At 38.0% G+C, this 18,520-nt stretch overlaps 1 protein-coding gene across 1 annotated transcript; it reads right to left on the bottom strand.

Annotated features, from left to right (window-relative positions):
• Positions 1 to 3,550: 3,550 nt before the first annotated feature.
• Positions 3,551 to 18,520, bottom strand: LOC108681550. The gene is made up of 12 exons (XM_018170595.2): positions 17,060 to 18,520; positions 13,953 to 14,136; positions 12,509 to 12,694; positions 10,824 to 10,997; positions 9,968 to 10,511; positions 9,434 to 9,487; positions 8,565 to 9,044; positions 7,914 to 8,069; positions 7,414 to 7,536; positions 6,609 to 6,760; positions 6,040 to 6,227; positions 3,551 to 5,230 (listed from the first exon to the last, which is right to left on the bottom strand). The coding sequence occupies exons 1-12, from the start codon at positions 18,406 to 18,408 to the stop codon at positions 5,152 to 5,154; spliced, it is 3,669 nt and encodes a 1,222-aa protein (XP_018026084.1). The 5' UTR covers positions 18,409 to 18,520; the 3' UTR covers positions 3,551 to 5,151.

Genomic DNA, 18,520 nt, shown 5'->3' with positions numbered 1-18,520 from the left:
AACCAAGAAAATTAGTATAAGATAAATCATTTGGTCTCTATATTTTTAATGCAGCAACCGCTCAACTTAACGTGAAATATCTAATATATCTTGGGTAACTAAAAACCCTTCAAACTAAACATAAGAAAGTCACTTTTGTTCAAGTGCGGAACTGACAAAGCTTCGTTGTTTGTTGTTTCTTTATATATTCCCATGTGCTTAATATCTTTACTAAAAACCCTGTATCAACTTCATTTGTATTTTAAATTTTGACTATTCATGCAAGTCTTTAAATAAGCAGGTTTCATTGAAGACCAGAGAATTCGTTTTATTGACAATTTTTCCAAGAGAATGAAAGCAAACAGAGATCAGTAGCTGCCGAAAAATTATTTTCTACTTTTGAGTCCACATGAAAAACGTGGTCTTTAAAAATTTTTTTTATACATTTTATTGTCAATAAAACGTATTCTCTGGTCTTCAATGAAACCTGCGTAGAAGAACAAATTTTGCCGACCTATACTAATGTCTTTAAATAATGAGACGCAAAATAGTTAGATCTCGGAGTGTAGTATCTGTGATACCACAGCGAGTTCAATCAAATGCATGTTATATTAAGAAATATGTGGCCTAGCCAATTTAAAATTGGGCACCACCAATATATTTTTAAAGCGGAAAATTATTTTAAATAGAACTGAGTTGCGTAAACATCCGATGTTGACACCAAATGTAATAGTTGACAAACTAATGTTGAAAATTTTATGAACCGTCGTTTTTTCCACAGATAAAATAATTTGCGATAAATTTGCATTGAAAGATGCTTGCCGGCATCAGTAATAGTATTCCCAAGAAAATTCCAATTCGTATTTTTCAAGTTCCGTTTGCGAATTTTTTTTACGATCAAAGAGATTGATGAAAAAAATGTGCGTCATGGTGCCTGAAGGATCAAAGATCATGGGCTAATGGACCATAAAACTGAGCTAAGCAAGATTATTGTATGAAGTTGGGCTCTTATCATCAAAGATGCTTCGCAAGAAAATATTTTCTATATTTTTTATTGATCATTCGAAGTCAATGAAAGTCAATTAAGTGACTAGGGTTCTCTTCAAAGGTACTGCTGAGAATTGTGAAGTTTGAAATTAAAAAAAATCATAACCTTGAGTTTCATAACCTTGGACGAACGGATACAGTGACGAAAAAAACTTTTTTTTAGAAAACTTGCAAATTTCATAAACTGCCCCTACTTCATGGCAACAAAACTTTCTGGCTATGGTTTGGCTTCGCGGTATTAATAATTATCAGAGAAGTGAAAAAAGTCCTTATGTATCCCATAATTATTTAAAGGCGAAGAACCAAATATCTGCGGTCTCACAACAAAAATTATCATTCAACACAGAAGCCATAAAAATGTCCACGAATGCCATCACGGTCAAGAGAATATAAAACTTGAGACAAATTATCGGTACATTTTGACTCACATGTTTCTTGCTCGCAATTGAGCAGCTCGTTAAGGAAGTTCGAGCAGGAACTGACAAACAAACGATGCATCTGAGCAGAACTGAGCGGGACTCGAAGTCCTTCTTTTTCTTGTCAAAACGCTGCGCGAGTTAACGAAGTAAGTTTTTAATGCGCTTCTTCATAGGAAGAATTACGACGCCTCAGCAGCTCGAATGAAGCGAATCTGTTAGCGATTCCATGCTCTTTGTTTTGGTTTTCAGTGGTTTCGATGGAAAGAATCTGTAGCACGTTCGTTTGTATCACAAGATTCACGAGTTTTCAATAAAGTTTTAGATTATCGTTGACATACATCAAAAATCGTTCTATGAACGTTTGATAGTTGAGAATGAATTAGAACGGGGAAGTTAATCAATACCTTATTTATACGTTCAATACGTTTAATACATATTACAAATACTTAGATATTGATGTAAGACCATGGTTTAAATGTCATTAAATTAAATAAATTTTATTAATTAAATAAATCTCCTTCAAATTCAAGTCAAAATAATTAGCGTTGCCAACTTTGCCTTTTTCATTGTGTAAATAAACTTATATCAGTCACTTATTTTATGCTTTTTTTGTAGACTATTAAAGTAGTGTGTTGCTGAGTGAAATACAAAATATTTTCAAGGAAGTTTAGATGCAAAATGCTGTATCGGAAACAACCTCTCATGAGCCCTGAGAAGCACGACTCCCTTCATCCGCTGCATTCCCATGAATTGCCGGAGTTCTTAATTTCGCGGCTGCAGACACCGCTTAGCGCTCCGCCCGCCCCAGCGTCTCCCGGAGGATGATGGATGTACGGCAGAACTGTCGCCAGCTGCCATGGCTGCACTGCGCAGCGGTGGCAGCTGGTCTACTGCCGCACGAACCATCTGCAGCGTATCCAGCTGCCAGATTTTACACTGATGCTCGGGGAACATCAGCGATAAGAGAGAATGCGTAAATGCCTGGTGACAGAAGCAGTAGAGATATTTGACATATATTTATTATATAATGTAATAATAATATTATAGCGGTTTCAGCGTTTATTAGACCGTAGGCCTATCATCGATTCTTAATAGCGCAGAACATCCAAAGCTTGTTGCGGGCTCAAACGCGCAGCTCACTGCTTCAAATTTCTTTGCTCAACCGCCCGGCCTCCTCGCCGATTCTGACCAGAAACTGGCGCACAGAGCTGGGATCGAACCCGCACCTCTCTGCTCAAATCTTGGTACTCTGAGCTTTAACCACTGGGCCACTCTGCCTGGTTAATGTTATCATATCATTTAATCTTATATAATATATCATTTATGCAATGTGGGGCCCATAATAGCGCTTGCTAAAAAATGGCTTTTAGTTGCCTCTTTAAAATCCAGTCGAATTTTTACTGCTCCTGCAGCCGTAACTGCACTAAAAGCATCATGGTACTACTGCACCATATTTACCAGTATAAGGGCTGCAGCTTTACTGTTGCCATAATTAAACCTCAATTGCAGTTGCAGGTAGTACCAGCTGCTGTTTTTGCGCTTCTGGCATCAAGGTTCTCTGTTATATTTTGTCTATTATTATCAACGAGGTTGAATCGTAAAGCGCTTCATCGAGACGACTTATCTTTTGAAAAAATATTTTTCGCACTTGACGCTAGTCATGTGCGTACGTGTAAAAATGCATGAGACAAAAATCACTTTGGATAACAGAGTAGTAGAGCGCACATCGAATGAATCAGGGAGCAGAGTAGCAGAGCATAGAGGTAATGAAACATGGCAACGAGTAGCAGAGCACACATGGAATAAAACTGAGATCGGTAATTAAAGAAGGTGTAGTGCCAAATAATAAGATGCGATACAAATACCAAAACGAGAAAATTTGAATGATAATATATGATATGTGATATATAATATATAATATATTATATATAATATCTAATGATACATTGGCCAATAATACGATTACCAAGAATAAAAGTAGTGATATATACTGGTATATTCAAAATCAATTCAATATCATTATTTTACCGTACGAGAAAATACAGTTATTCTAAAATCACAGTAAAAAAGTTTATAAAAATTTGGGTAAAGAAACTCACTTTTTTTCTCTACAAGTTTGTTTTATTTTCCCGATAGATCATGAGACGGAGAATACAGATACAAATGCTATGAGTGCAGAGACATCCCCGAATGTGATAACAATATGCACCTTGCATGATTTCTAGCAGAAATGAATTCATTATACCAGGAATTATTGGACAAATTAATCTCTTTGAAACACCATAGCTTATGCTTGTAGTAGCATAAACGTTTGGATGTACAGTCAAATACTCCCAAGAAAATAGGCTCTTTTTCAAAATTTAGAGCAATAAAAAGAGCACGTTGTGCTGTGAACTTTCATTATTTTATTATATTTATAGACTTCCGCAAATATATCGAATTTGAAAAGCTTGATTATAAAATTCTGAGGAAAAAACTTTGTAGTCAAGAACTAAGCACAAATTGTTCTAGAAACAAAAAACAGAAGCGACTTATTTCGAAAAAAATTGCAGTCAAAAGCTCAAAGCATTTCTGTCGTCTAGTTATTGTAAACTAAATGTCTTCTATTTACATACGCACAGCATCATGAACATTGATAAACTAAGCATTTAGTTGGCGAACAATATACAGTATCTAAGAATTGCGTTAGTAAAAGCTACTAAAAAGCTGAATTTCTTCGAGCATATTGTTCATCTTGATTTGATGATCAGAACGTTTTTATTGCCAGTTCTGTGAGAATAACTATAATAAGTATACAAATAGAAGATTCACACAGAAGGTGTCTCCGGCATTATCATACTGAACCTAACGCCCAATTCCGTAAAAATTATCCCCAAAGCAAAGTTATATTTGAGTAGGAAGGGTTCGTCACATTTGAGCAGCAAATTTCAAACTTAAAAAGTATAAATCAATAATTGTGGACTATAAAAGGAGGTGGAAGAACGTAAGGTCATAAATTTACAGAAGATAGCAACACGAGAATGGGGGTATTGGTAGTTCGGTGTATGTACAAAAACCATGCACAGACTTAATTCAGCTTTGAAAAGAACGGATTCAGAGTGAAGCAATGTATTTTCGAATGGGGAGCATCCATTATATTGTAAAATAAAGCAAATAATTAACATGATCTTAGCTTATTCAAAATATTGAAAACTAGTATTTACAGCTATAAAATCTCTAATCTCTAGTTTACTTTCTTTACATGCAGAACCGACTGACCTAAAACCTAAACCAAATGACATCCGCAAGTACGACAATCATATACAAATATTACGCCACTTTCATTCTCATTTCTGTTTATAACTTCAAATAAATTGGTTCTTATCCTTATTGTGTTTACATTTCCCATGTTGACGAAGTTGGTCTTGATCAGATCTTGTTTAAGACGTTAATCAAGCTTGATATTGCAAGTCTTGTTGACTCTTGACAATGTAGTTCTTCATTGGAATTGTCGTTATGATGAATTCTTGTTCATCAGATAATTCCTGTGACACACTTCGTCAGATTCACGAGTCCTGATGATAGTGAACAGATGAGTCCTATTGATACTGTTCCTTCACATGAGTCGTCTTGCCGCTGTTCATAAGGTGAGTCATGTTGATATGGTTCATCAGACGAGTCTTGATGACTCTGTTCATCAGGTGGGTCATATTGACGCAGTTTCTGGTCAGCGAGACGCGGATATGGCGACGTTGATCTTGCGAGGCTCGACCACCCTGGGCGTGTAGAGCGCCCCGGGCACGCCACTGCACACAACACAAGAGGCACCGTCACTGACAACTGCATGATTAGGAATAAGAATATGAATTATGCATAAAGCATGGGTGTTTCGGACTTAGGGTAGAAACTCAGGTTGTCTAGGGTAAAAATCGAAAGACGACGCGGGTTGATTGCGGTCGGCGAGGTATTTTAGCCGAGCGGGCGGACTGCTCCTAATCATGCACTCAGATCTAGAAATAAGTGACATTATAAACATTATTTCTTTTATTATGTGCCGGTGTACACTTTTTCTCATCGTTGACTACCAAGCCTTCGTATTTTTCTACGATTTGACGAGTGGTGCATAATTAAACTCTGTGCGCAATAATTGTTTAAAAAGTCTCATGCATGTATGTCTCTAATCATGGCTATTCATGCTATAAGATCTAGAGTAATTTTGTGGTTTGATTGTAAATTGTAAAAATAATAAATTAAGCATATTAGATGGTATACATTGGAGCTTTTCGCTAACGACATTTGTATTTAAAGAAGATTTGTCCCTAACTTGACCTGTTAGGTAATAACCTTAATTTGGCTGGATCTCATCTCCATAGTTATAATTGTACTTGAGTCCAGTTATATTAGTCCGATAATTGGACCAAACTATTGACTGGAACTGGGGACCATAATTACGGCTGGTCCTGATAACAATAATTATGACTGGATCTCAGGACCATAATTACGACTGGTCCTGATAACAATAACTATGACTGGATCTCAGGACCATAATTACGACTGGTCCCGATAACAATAATTATGACTGGTCCTGATAACAATAATTAAGACATAGCCTCACTTGCTCGAGCTGTTCTTCTTCTCTAGCAGCTGTCGCTTCCACGGTGGCAGTTCCTGCAGACGCTTCAGCTCGAGCTGCTGCAGTCTGTGCTGCTGCTCCTCTGCAGTCGCTCGCTCTGCAGCGCGCCGGGCCAGCATCTGCCGCTTCCACTCCGGTATTGGCAGACCTGCAGAGTCCACTTGCGGCACCTGAAAATTTCACCAAAAAATAAAAACAAATTTAAACCAGGTATTAGAAATGAAGTAAAAAAAAGTAGCCTGGGAGTAAAATTCATGAGAATTATTTAAGATCACAAAGGCTTCATAGAAATCATGGCGATTACGTGACATTAGAAGACTCACCTTACTCACAAATACTTGATGGAACTCGTGGTGATTACGTGCTAACATAAGACTCACTTTATTCACCAACGCCTGAAAAAACTCAAAACAACCACGTGACATCAATAGACTCACCTTGCTCACAAATATTTGATGGAACCCATGCAGATTACGTGACATCAGATGACTCACCTTACTCACCAACAGGTGATTAAACTCATAACAACCAAGTAACATCAATAGACTTACCTTACTCATGATCTGCTCGGGAGTTATTAGGACTTGTAGATTTTCCTGTTTTTGCTGTTGGTGTTGCTGTTGCTGCTGATGTTTGAGCTTGCTTGGAGAGCCGATGTCGACCGAACGCTTCAGCTCTTCGATGACGTCAGCTTTGTCTGGCTCTGAAGTTATCAAGCAAATTCATTAGAAAATTTATTTGCCTGCATATATATATTTGCCTTCAAACAAAAATAGGCTCGCTATTGCCTAACAGTTCTGAACTCATTCTATGTTGAAGCACCAGAAGGTTAGTCCGGCGCTGCTCGCCAAAAAAACTTCCGCACTATTTTTTAATTCCATTAATAATCTAGCTATGCAAATAGGAAAAGACCCTTACCTTCCCAAATTTCACAGAAAACTCCCATTTGCCACTCGTTTCAAGATATAAAGAAAAACAATTTCAAGTCTATTAAATCACATTTTTAATTTTTGATCAAAATCTTTCCTTCCAGTTCTGCAATGACTTACTATTCTCACTCAGGAATAAATTTCCAGGTCCAGGTTATACCAGTAACATTGATACAATAAGTACCATTCAATAAGCGCTCATCAAAAGGTTACACGAAAAGTATCCTGGATGTGCGTCCCAGAAAGCCCCCGATTTATTCACGGTGCCAGGCTTCAAACACAAACTTTAACACAGCATATAAATAAGATATAATTATGCATATCATATAATATATCTTATATGTAATATATCTTTATGTATATAATTATACAGAAAGGGAATTATTTTTTCGTGGGATAACTGTTGGCGGTGCCAAGCGGCACTCACTTTCAGGGGCGTTGAGCAGCAGCGGGACGGCGGTGACGCGGCCCTCGCGCGGCGCCGTCTTGCGCAGCTGGACGCTCTGCAGCTGCGCGATGCTGATGCTTGCGAGGCCGCGTGATGCCGACGCTGCATAGTACATATACGCATTAATAAATTTACAATTAAGCGTAAAATGGCTTCATGACAGACGAATGTAACACATGATTCACGAGTTTCACTACCCGACATGCAAGTCGCACACGCGATACACGATTACTTTGTGTCGTGTGTGTGGAGCAAACGACAGTCGAATTTACAGAAATTTAAAGTCCTAGTATAAAAATTTATCAGTTAAAAAACTTTACGATTTTGACAACTTTATTAATGCCTCTATAATACAACTGCAGCGCAGTTAAAAGGCTTAATCTAGTTCCATAAATATTCAGAAGAAAAATCTCTGAGCAAGCTGTGTAAAACCAGTCGTAAAAGGGAAAAATCATGCATAATTGCGTTATTCATCTTACACGTGTTTGTGCCTGTTGGAGACGCGATGTTATCGCTGCTATTTTCGTTGCTGCTGCCGTTGCTGTCGCTGGTCGGAGCGGGAGACTCGATGCTGTTGGACTGCGTTCTCTTCAGCGTCAGCTCTTCCGTGTCAAGTGAAGAGTTCTTCTCCACGACTGGAAAATAATTCAAGGTTTCAACGCCTTTTCTACGGGTAAGTAAACCTCTTTTAATGCTATACGTACTTAATGGTCAGGTAATCAGATTTAGCTTAAGTGGACATAGAGTTGAATGAGAGGTTTTGAACAAAAATTAATTTTTCAAGCAAAAAATTAAGCTAACTGAGAATAAAAAAAGTAACCATTTATTTTCAAACTGAATATGAGAACTGAATGTTATAAATGTGACAATATTAATATAATATTAAAATTCTACAACATTGATAGTAATAATTTATTTACGCGATAATGATAATATTTCAATGCCCTTGTATTTATCACTTGGATTCAAAGCTACCAAGTTATGAGGAACATTTATGGAGTTATAAATGGCGTAAACGAAGTGCGCAACGTCCATCTTTGAATAAATTTATCTATTTAATTTGTTATAATGTTATTCTTCAGAGAACATTAACTGTTCATGATTACGTGATTATTTCGTTAATTACTCACGAGGATGAGCAGGAGGGGGAGGTGGAGGAGGAGGAGGTGGGACAGGGACTGGGGGAATGACAGTCGCAGCGGGGGGAGTCTGGGGAGCCTCGGAAGGGAGCGAACTGTTGTGGAACTCTGGTATGGAAGAGCGGGTTCGAGTGGGAGAACTGTTTTCAGAGCCGCTGTGGGAGTCGGGGATGGAGTGTCGGGGGGAACGAGAGGAAGGACTGTTTTCAGATCCGCTGTGGGAGTCTGGGATGGAGTGTCGGGGGGAACGAGAGGAAGGACTGTTTTCAGATCCGCTGTGGGAGTCGGGGATGGAGTGTCGGGGGGAGCGAGAGGGAGGGCTGTTTTCAGAGCCGTTGTGGGAATTGCTGGGGATGAGGCGCGGGTGCGCTAGGGCTTTGGGGGCGGGTTCTGATTTTATTCTAGAAACTGGGCTGTGCTTGTGAGAGGAATGAGGGGAAGAGTCCATCTCGTAGTCCGGGGGAGGAACGCCTGAGGAATTGAAAATATCATAAAAATTCAATAATTGAATGCTTTAATATACAATTTATTGTCTAGTTTATTCAATTTATCTTCAAATTATATCAATGATCGTGATGCCAATGCCTGTGCACTTGAATAATTTGCATTGAAAACAAGACCAGAAATTATATCATAACCTGCGATGGACGCAAATTTATGTCTACAAGTTCTCAGTACGATTGACTCGCTTTTAATTTTGAACATAATATCTGCTAAATTTATCATCAGCCTAAATAATATCTGCTACATTATTTATCATCGGCCTAAATAATATCTCAAATATTATCCGCCTAAATAATAAAATAATATCTGCTGCAGCCTGAGTAGCCACCTAAACTAGACTCTGACTTCCAGGTTACCTGTGACCAGGTCGTCCAGACCTTGCAAGTGTCGCTGCACGCGCTCGCTGGATCCTGGGAGAACGAATCGTCGAAACTTAGCTTTTTCTTGGCAATTTGTCTTGACAATTTGACTTGACAATTTGTCTTGACAATTTGACTTGACAATTTGTCTTGACAATTTGTCTTGACAATTTGTCTTGACAATTTGTCTTGACAATTTGACTTGACAATTTGTCTTGACAATTTGACTTGACAATTTGACTTGACAATTGAAACGAGCAAAACAATTTCTGTTATCGTTTGAGAATTTTATGAAGGTAAAAGAAAAATAGCGCCTTTTTTCATAAATGAGAAAATGCGCTAAAAATACGAGATGATAGTACAATAAAAGGGCTATTTCAATGCCAAATACGAAATTTTCTAGCAATATCCTTTCATTTACATTTTCCACCAAACCCACGGCGAAATTTTGAAATTATCGACTTCGAAACAATTGAGGGGGAATTGTATGCTTAAGAATATAGCACAAGACCTTCGACCTGCCGCACTCACCGCCGTCTGAAAAGGACTTGGTAGAGCTCCGTCTGCTAAGGCTTCTGTCATTGCCGTCTACTCCGTCAAAAAGTTTCTGCAGTGGCGAGGCGTTGCCATTTTTTGCATCGGCGCTATGGAGATAAAATGGCTCACTAACAGAGCTGTTGTTACTGCTGCTGCCTTGCAGCTGCTGGTGCACTGCTGTGTTGCGCAGGTCTTGAAGAGTGTTGTAGTTACCGTTGCTGTTCATGCTGTCACAGTTACTATGGTTGCTGCCTTGGTCACTGTTGCGGCTGTTGCTCCGCATGCTGTTGCTGTTGTGGTGCGTTCCGTTGATGCCACCATCAGAGGTGCTGGACGTGTTGCTCTTAGTGCGTCTGCAGGAAGAGTCTGATGCGCATTCTTCGCCATCATTGCGGCCCAAGATTTCCGTGTAATGAGCGTCGTCAGCTTGAGGATGATGGGCGCACGGTGAAGGAGGGGACGTCTGAGGGCCTGAGCCCGCGTCAGGAGGGTGTAGGTAGAAGGGCGAGTGCGGAAAAGAATTCTGTTGCCGGGATGACTGCACGACGGGAGAATAAGTAACTTGTAGAGAAATTATGATTAGCTGCATAAATACTATTATGAAAATTTTTAGATTTTTCTGAAATAGCCTATTTTTCTTACAAATATCGGCAATTCCCTAAAGGCCTATTCTTTAAGCATTATCAGAGCATAAAAATAAATTTAATAACAGTAAATGTAGAATTTAAAACTAATGAACTGACTCATTTTAACCTACTCTTTTCATTCGAACGTAAACTCTAAATATATAAATACCAGTTAACTTTCTATCTAAGATGGATCGGATTAAGATTTAATACGCAAGACGCACTTGTCTTTTGCGAGTGTTGTTGGCGTTGCTCTTCTTGCTGCTGCTGCTACTGCTGGTGCTGCTTGTGCTGCTGTGGCGGGCGCTGGTGCTGCTAGTGCTGCTGTGGCGAGCTTTGATCTCACCTTCTTCAGGAGAAAACGGCAGGTCGCTGTATTGCATCAACAGCCTCACCATCTGATTGCATTTGAACCAATTTAATCATGTGGATGATCATTATGATTAATAAATAATAAATGATCATATGAAAAGTTAACCATAATAAATGGTTGAGAACATTCTTAAATACTTAATAGTGAACGAAAAATTTTCCAAACATAACTGAATGCTAGAATTGTTATTATTATTTCTCTGACAAATTGAATCTGAATTTATCTTTATTCTATCTGAAGCCGAGATGTATCACAGAATCTTTTTTATGCTGATTTATTCCACGTCGCTACGACTTTTCTTACTAAAATGCAGGTTGACAACACTCAGCGAAATAAGAGGGGCTTTGTCCAAATAGAGGCGGGATTTTTTTTTNGGTAATTTTTCATTTATTCTAGAGTATAATATATTTATGTCTCCTATCGTTTGATCGCGTTAACTGGAAAATATCGCTTGTGTTCAGTTTAAGATTATAGTAATAAGCTCAGTAACTTTTTTTTATATACTAAGGTATATTATATTCAAGTCTCCTATCATTTGATCATGTTCACAAGTAGAAATTCTTTGTGTTCAGGTCAAGATTATAGTAATATGCCCGGTAATTTTTTATTTATTCTAAGGTATAATATATTTAAGTCTCCTATCGTTTGATCGTGTTCGCAAGCAGAAATTGCTTGTGTTCAGTTCAAGACTATAGCAATATGCCCGGTAATTTTCATTTATTCTAGGGTATAATATATGTAAGTCTGCTGTCGATTGATCGCGTTAACTAGAAAATATCGCCTGTGTTCATTTTAAGAGTATAGTAATAAGCTCAGTAATTTATTTATATTCTAAGGTATAATATATTTAAGTCTCCCATCGTTTGATCGTGTTCACAAGCAGAAATTGCTTGTGCTCAGTTCAAGACTATAGTAATATGCCCGGTAATTTTTTATTTATTCTAGGGTATAATATATTTAAGTCTGCTATCGATTGATCGCGAACAGAAGCGATACTAGAAGATATCGCTTGTGTTCAGTTTAGGAGTATAGTAATAAGCTCAGTAATTTTTTTTTAAATTCTCCTAACGTTTGATCGTTTTCACAAGCAGAAATAGTTTGTGTTCAGTTCAAAACTATAGTAATATGCCCAGTAATTTTTTATTTAGTCTAGCATTCTGGTAATCGTAAAAATTAAATAATCTAAATTTTGATGGGTTATGTCAGTGCTACGTTTGCTTTCTGTAAGAAAGAGGCTCAATTTTCTCAATTTTTGGACAATGTGACCCATTTATATCTCACTGTAGTATGTTTACCGTCCGTAGACGAAGATTTGAATTAATGAACACTAAAATCTGTACTCCTTGTGCTAGCTTTTTATCGCATCTCTTATATAGGTCATCCTGACCCAGTTTGGCCTTTATCAGTGATACGTCCGCTCTCTGCCAGTGCGAAAGAAAGAGGGTCACTATTTGGACAATATGACCCATTTATTTCAGACTGAATACTTACAGTTAGTAGGATAAAATTTTAAATCAATTAATACTAAAGTCTGACCTCCTGATGCCTGTTTTCTATAGCGTCGTGGACGGCCGTCTTGCCCCACAGGTCCGTCTGGTCAGGGTTGGCGCCGCTGGCGAGCAGCAGGCGCGCGGAGGACGTGTGACCGCGTGACGCGCAGAAGTGCAAGGGAGTGGCACCGTCGGAGTCACGAATGTGCACAAGACGAGGATCAACTGAGATCTGAAATGCGAGAATATTCCAATAAACAAAATTAAAGCAGAGTGAAGGAATTTAAAGTAAAAAAATTAAAATGCGAATTGAGGTGTCGAATGCTATAGATAACTAAGAATGGAGAAGCGAGTTTGGGGTTCGGCCAATAAACTAAATTTAAGCACATTAAAGGAATTTAAAGTAAAATAATTAGAATGTGAATTGAGGTGCTAAATGGTAAAGATTACCATGATTGGCGAAGCGAGTTTGGAGTTCGGACCCACATTAATAAAATTCCGGTCGAGATCGGCAAGGTGGTCTGGTGGTTGACGATCGGCTACATGCAAACATGGTCTAATTAAATCTGACACTACCCAATTTTTATTATTACGATTAAAATCTTCTTCAGAAGAGTGAAACTATAGATCAATAACAATAAACTATTCGATGGCTAAGTGTTTTTATTCAAGAAAGGTTACCTATTACATAGAAACGTCTCAGACAGGAGTACCTATACGCTTACCTACAATTAAACTGTCTGTGACTGACTACAAGGAGCTTCGAAGGCACATTTTAATAAAAAAGAGGAAGTTATTTTAGGACTCCTAGTTCTATAACTTGAACTTTATTTGACTCTAATCATACAAAGTCTTCTGCAACCACTGCAAGCTTTACGGTCGACTGAACGCTTCTACCGCTCGGCAAAAATACTCGATTAGTTTAAAGCAGGAAACACCCGTTGAATTATGTAAGAAACCAATTTAGAATTCGATCATTTGTTTTAATAGATCAATGAATACTAAGGGAGGTTCTTTTGAAATTCGTAGTTCGTGGAGCAAGAGCTGCACGTGGTTCGTGGTTCGTGTAGCAAGAGCTATACGAAATCTAACTTGCTAATTGAAACTCGGTCAAAATTACTTGAACGTTGAAAAATAAAAAATGAAATCCTGTGTGGTTCAATAGCGATTCTTATTGTTGGCAATGAACTTTTTAAACATATTACTAGTAAGTAAAGCTTACAAATTTAAAAAAAAATTAAAAACTAGAGGCTTATTAAACTAAATGAAGGACCAGGAATTAATTCGAGTTTAATTTCTAGATAATACCACACGATCATGTACCTCCCCAGCAACACTACCAGCGGCGAGAAGCAAGCAACAGCATCGTGCATCAGGTGGCCCAAATGAGGGCGGATGAACGATAATCAGAGGCGGCGATCCATCGTGGCCTGGGACTGCTATGTCCCAAACAAGTATCAAGGATACCAAGTAACAGGGGCCCCTCTCACCATGTACTTTAGCACGTCCGTACATCCCATCTGTGCCGCCGCGTGCACAGGAGTGAGACCATCTGCTGCAGGATGGTCCAAACGGCCTCCTGCATCTACAAGCTCCTGCAACACCTGCAGGTGGCCCTCCTGAGCTGCCAGGTAGACCGGCGTCACTCCTGAACTGCACATCTCCGCGTTGGCACTGAAAAAAAAAATTCTAAATGAAATAGGAGATAATTATTGTAGATTAACTATTGTGCGTTAGCGAAGTGTAAACGAATAATGGTCGATTTTTCTGCTGCTCAGTTTATGAAAAAGATTTTATTGACTAGTGTTTTTAATTGCCGCAGATATAAACCAACGTAAGGCTCAATTTGAATGAAAACTTGAAACGATAACTTGATTCATCGATGCAGCTACGATCTCTAGATTTGAATTACAAGAATAATAAAATAAGTAAAAGTTAACGTAACAAGAAAATTACGTTATCTTAGTAAAAGTAAATTAGAAATCTATATACACTAAGTATATACACAATACAATTACAATATACAGTTATTGTACAATATACAATTATACAACGTACAAACAATTTACTACTCGAAATAGAAAGTATTATGAAAGCCATTGCTAAAGATGCGGCTGTTTGACAGCCTTTGTTAACCCATAAGCTATTGTCCTCAACCAGAGAAACTGGTCAGCTTTCCTAGACCATAGATGACCAGCTTGCAAGAACCAGTTGAGAAAGGCGAGCTGTTTGCTTCAATTTATATTGATTATGTTAGGCACGCATATTACGTTAATTGATTAATTGTATGAACCGTATATGAAATACTATTAATAAAATTATCAATTGACAATAAATTGATGAAGATAATATTGGTAACAGGTGCTGAAAGATTTTAAATTAGAAACAGCATAGGGCCTACGTGTTTTTTATTTTCTTCGAGACGAGAAGGGATCTTTGAGAGAGCTACATTTAAGAGTGAAAGCAGCATAAGGCTCAACTTGATCACCATCATTGGATGAAGTTATATTCATTATTCCGAAAATTAAAAAATAAATAATTTACTTGCCGTAGAAGTTATACAACACCTTGTACAAATTTATCTGTTGAAGGGAATGCAGGGCTTAAGATATCTTTTTGGCTAACCCCAATTTTGATGAGCTAAATATCGTAAATCTAAAAAAATTCTAATTGCACTATCAAGAGTTGCATAAATTGGACGTAAAAATGAATACGACTCTTTGTGTAAACCTGATTTTATAATGAACCTTGCACTCATCCTGCTTGCTTTGCAATTGCAGTGGTTTTCTGGGTCAAAAATGAGTTTTTCGAAAGCTAGGATATGGGCAGGTCACGCCAACAGCATCTTCACTAAGATCGACCCATTTCTCCTGACTTTCTCCCATTGGAAAGAAGAAGAAGAAAGGTGCCAGCTTTATGGAACACAACAAGTCCGATTCCGAGGCAGCAAATCGCCGCATCCTAAAGAGAAAGTCCTGAACGGCTTCCAGGCAGATGCGTTGCACTTTACACAAAAACTGGGCTCAAGATTACCGCTTATGCGCTTGAGGATAGAAAAACCTAAGATTTTACGCTAATTATTTAGGAGACATTGCGAAATTGTTCTCGTTTTCTTCATTTGCACAAGTTGTGTGCTTCGTGTTGAAATTGAATAAATTGATCGTTAGACTACACTTTTACATGCATCATTCATTTTTGCCAAGCCCTCTTGGCCTACATACGTACATAGTCTTTATTTTTTTTAGCAAGAATAGATCCATACACAGAGATGCTAATAAATCACCCCATAAAATTGAGGACATTTGAGTTTGATAAAATAATGAATATATTTTAAAATATGAGGACATAAGCGAAAGTGGATGACATAGGCATTGTTAACTTAAAAAGCAAACAACTCCCAGACATTTTTGAAGGCAATAATACTCACAGATATAGATTCTCTATTTATTTTGACTAGACTTAAGAGTTAATCCATGTAGTTGGCTTGCTTATGAAATTGTAATTTAATTAATTTCATTACGTTAGCGTCTGATGGGTGAAAGGAAACAGAATCCGAAGTAGCTCTAATTATTTCTTTCGATGTTCAAAAGTTTAAAGTTTATACGCATTGACGCGAATCAATCCTTTCAGAACGGCTGCACCAGTTTACTGCTAAACCGAGCCAAAGTTCTCCTAATAATATGAATATAATTGAAGCTTTTCAGTCCTGATCTATGAGGCATGCCAAAGCCTCGCAATTCAAATGAAATTTCGTTTTTGAAGGATGACAGCTGGTCGTCCGTCACAGAGCATCCACCCAGAGGGCACTCTAAACTATTATCTTCTCAAAGCGGAATTGCGTGCTATTAAACAAATGGTTCGAATGATCCCAAAGGGAGATCAAGGAGTAGCAGAAAACGGGCGTCGTAGCCGGTAGTGGACCGCGGGCTAGACTTAACTAGGACACTTTCGTCGCTTTTTGCGCGCACTGCGATGAACCAAACAAATTTAAAAAAATGTGAAGATGATCTTGAAGATACGAAGATTTTTAACAAGGTTCGAAGCACTAATGACTTAGTGAACGCAAGTAGTTGTTTAAGGTATAATAAATTAATGTTTTTCTCATACCGATACAATTGTGTTACAAATGATGACTATTAAAAACATTCCACAAAAATATTCATGAATAATCTTTCAAAAAGATTTGAGTAAACAAATTATATGTGTCCATGTTTTACTGTGGATTGACGATATCAGAGGATAAAGATAAATTACACGTATGATATAGACTCAATATTAACTTGTTCATTTTCATTTGATTATGCTTTTCTATTTTTATATGTTATCTACTAATTCATAGTTGACGTTTTGAGGGGATTTTTTGTAGAGACCTTCAACGATTAGACTTTTTATGTGGATGCAAAGTAATTCAGTGTAATACCGAGATTTCTAATCAAAATCGATGCACAGAGCAATATTTGCAGGAACGAAGCACGAGAGTATCGAGCAATTGATATTCGTTCTGCTAGATAAATATTAAATTCTCATCAACATTTCTCATTATTTATACTTAGTCGTAGATAACAGAAGTGTTCTAAACTTATTGATAGCTACAAACCTTTTTTGAATTTGAGATCGAGTTGCGGACACTTTATTCCGTATTTTTGATGTAGCATTTTGAACGCGTTTAGGAACCGCTGGCTTCTCCGACAAAACTTCTTCGTTTTCATAGAGCGGAACTTCATCCTGACATTCATTGCTGGTAAATGGCTTCTCACAACCAACAGCCTTGTCCGCATTTTTGAACGTAGTTTTTTCTTCATCGTAACTAATATCACAGTTTTTAAGCACACTACCTTCCGACGAAATCAACGTCTTGCTCGAGACTGTTTCTTCCGGTTCAGAAGACCTGCCGAGTTTTTGTCCAGAGTTGCTCACAATGGGAACAGTTGAGGCAGAAGCTAGGACCACATGGGACTTTTTGGGCGGTCCTTGCATGTGAAAAGAGACGTCGGATTCTAAAAAAGAAGAATCTACACATGCTTCTACTCGACTATTTTTAAATGATTTGGATTCAGCCTTATTGATTTGGTTCAATCTTTTTCCGTCACTTGGTGGCTTCGTCGTAGTTTTGAATATCTTACCAGGAAATCGTAAGCTAATGCGTAGCAATGGAGACCGTTTACTGACTTTGCTATTTACTGACACAAATTCTTTAGTCAACCTTCGGTCAAAGTGCTCATCTGTAGTTTTCCGGTGACACCCGCTCCTTGCTTCTGACTGGTTCGTTTTTGTACAGAAATAAGGAACATCACAGACAATATTTTCTTTACTTATTGTTAAGGAGGGATTTTTAGTCTCAAAAGGTTTGGAGTCAACAGGCCTTGTGTTCGATAACCTTATCTCATTCGTTAACACCATCGAATCACAAGATTGTCCGATTTTACTTCCACCTTGAGAATAGAAACCTCTTAGGTCATAAATTTTTGTGGCGTCGTGATTGGTGACATCAAACAAAGTAGGGATCTTGATTTCTTGATCAACTTTGCTATCATCAATGCTATTTCCATTCGAGTGCTTCCCACTAGCTTTCTCTTCAAACAGCATATTTTTGCTAAGATGTATTGCTTCAAAAACTCCTGCTTCAAAACTGTCCATGCATCGCAAATTTTTCATGTTTCTCTTCCCTGTATTTTTCATTTCAAGGGCTAATGACTGCCGAGCTTTATCGGATTTCTTTCCAGAACTTTGAAGCGAGCCTCTGTTAAACTGCTTCCGCTGATCATAACCTTTATTGTCGACACCATGTCGGGTTTCTCTCCTATGTCGTTTTTGGTGATGTTTGTTATCGTGAATCCGTCTCCGCTTCACTGAATTTGAGACATTTGATTCAAAGTTCGTACTCGCTTTGCCATCATCTGCGCAGTGGGAGGAGTACTCACAGGGGGAGCTGGTGTTAGCTCCCATGGTTCACGTGCAGTTGTTCATTTCAAGTCACGGAGAATAGATTTTCACTTTCACGTACAATTGTTCATTTCAAATAACGGAGAATAATTTATAATCATCAAATAATTTTCAC

The sequence above is a fragment of the Hyalella azteca genome, unplaced genomic scaffold (assembly GCF_000764305.2).
Source record: "Hyalella azteca isolate HAZT.00-mixed unplaced genomic scaffold, Hazt_2.0.2 contig11402, whole genome shotgun sequence".
In the NCBI taxonomy this organism is placed as follows: domain Eukaryota; kingdom Metazoa; phylum Arthropoda; class Malacostraca; order Amphipoda; family Hyalellidae; genus Hyalella; species Hyalella azteca.
This window is presented reverse-complemented; position numbering and strand designations above follow the sequence as displayed.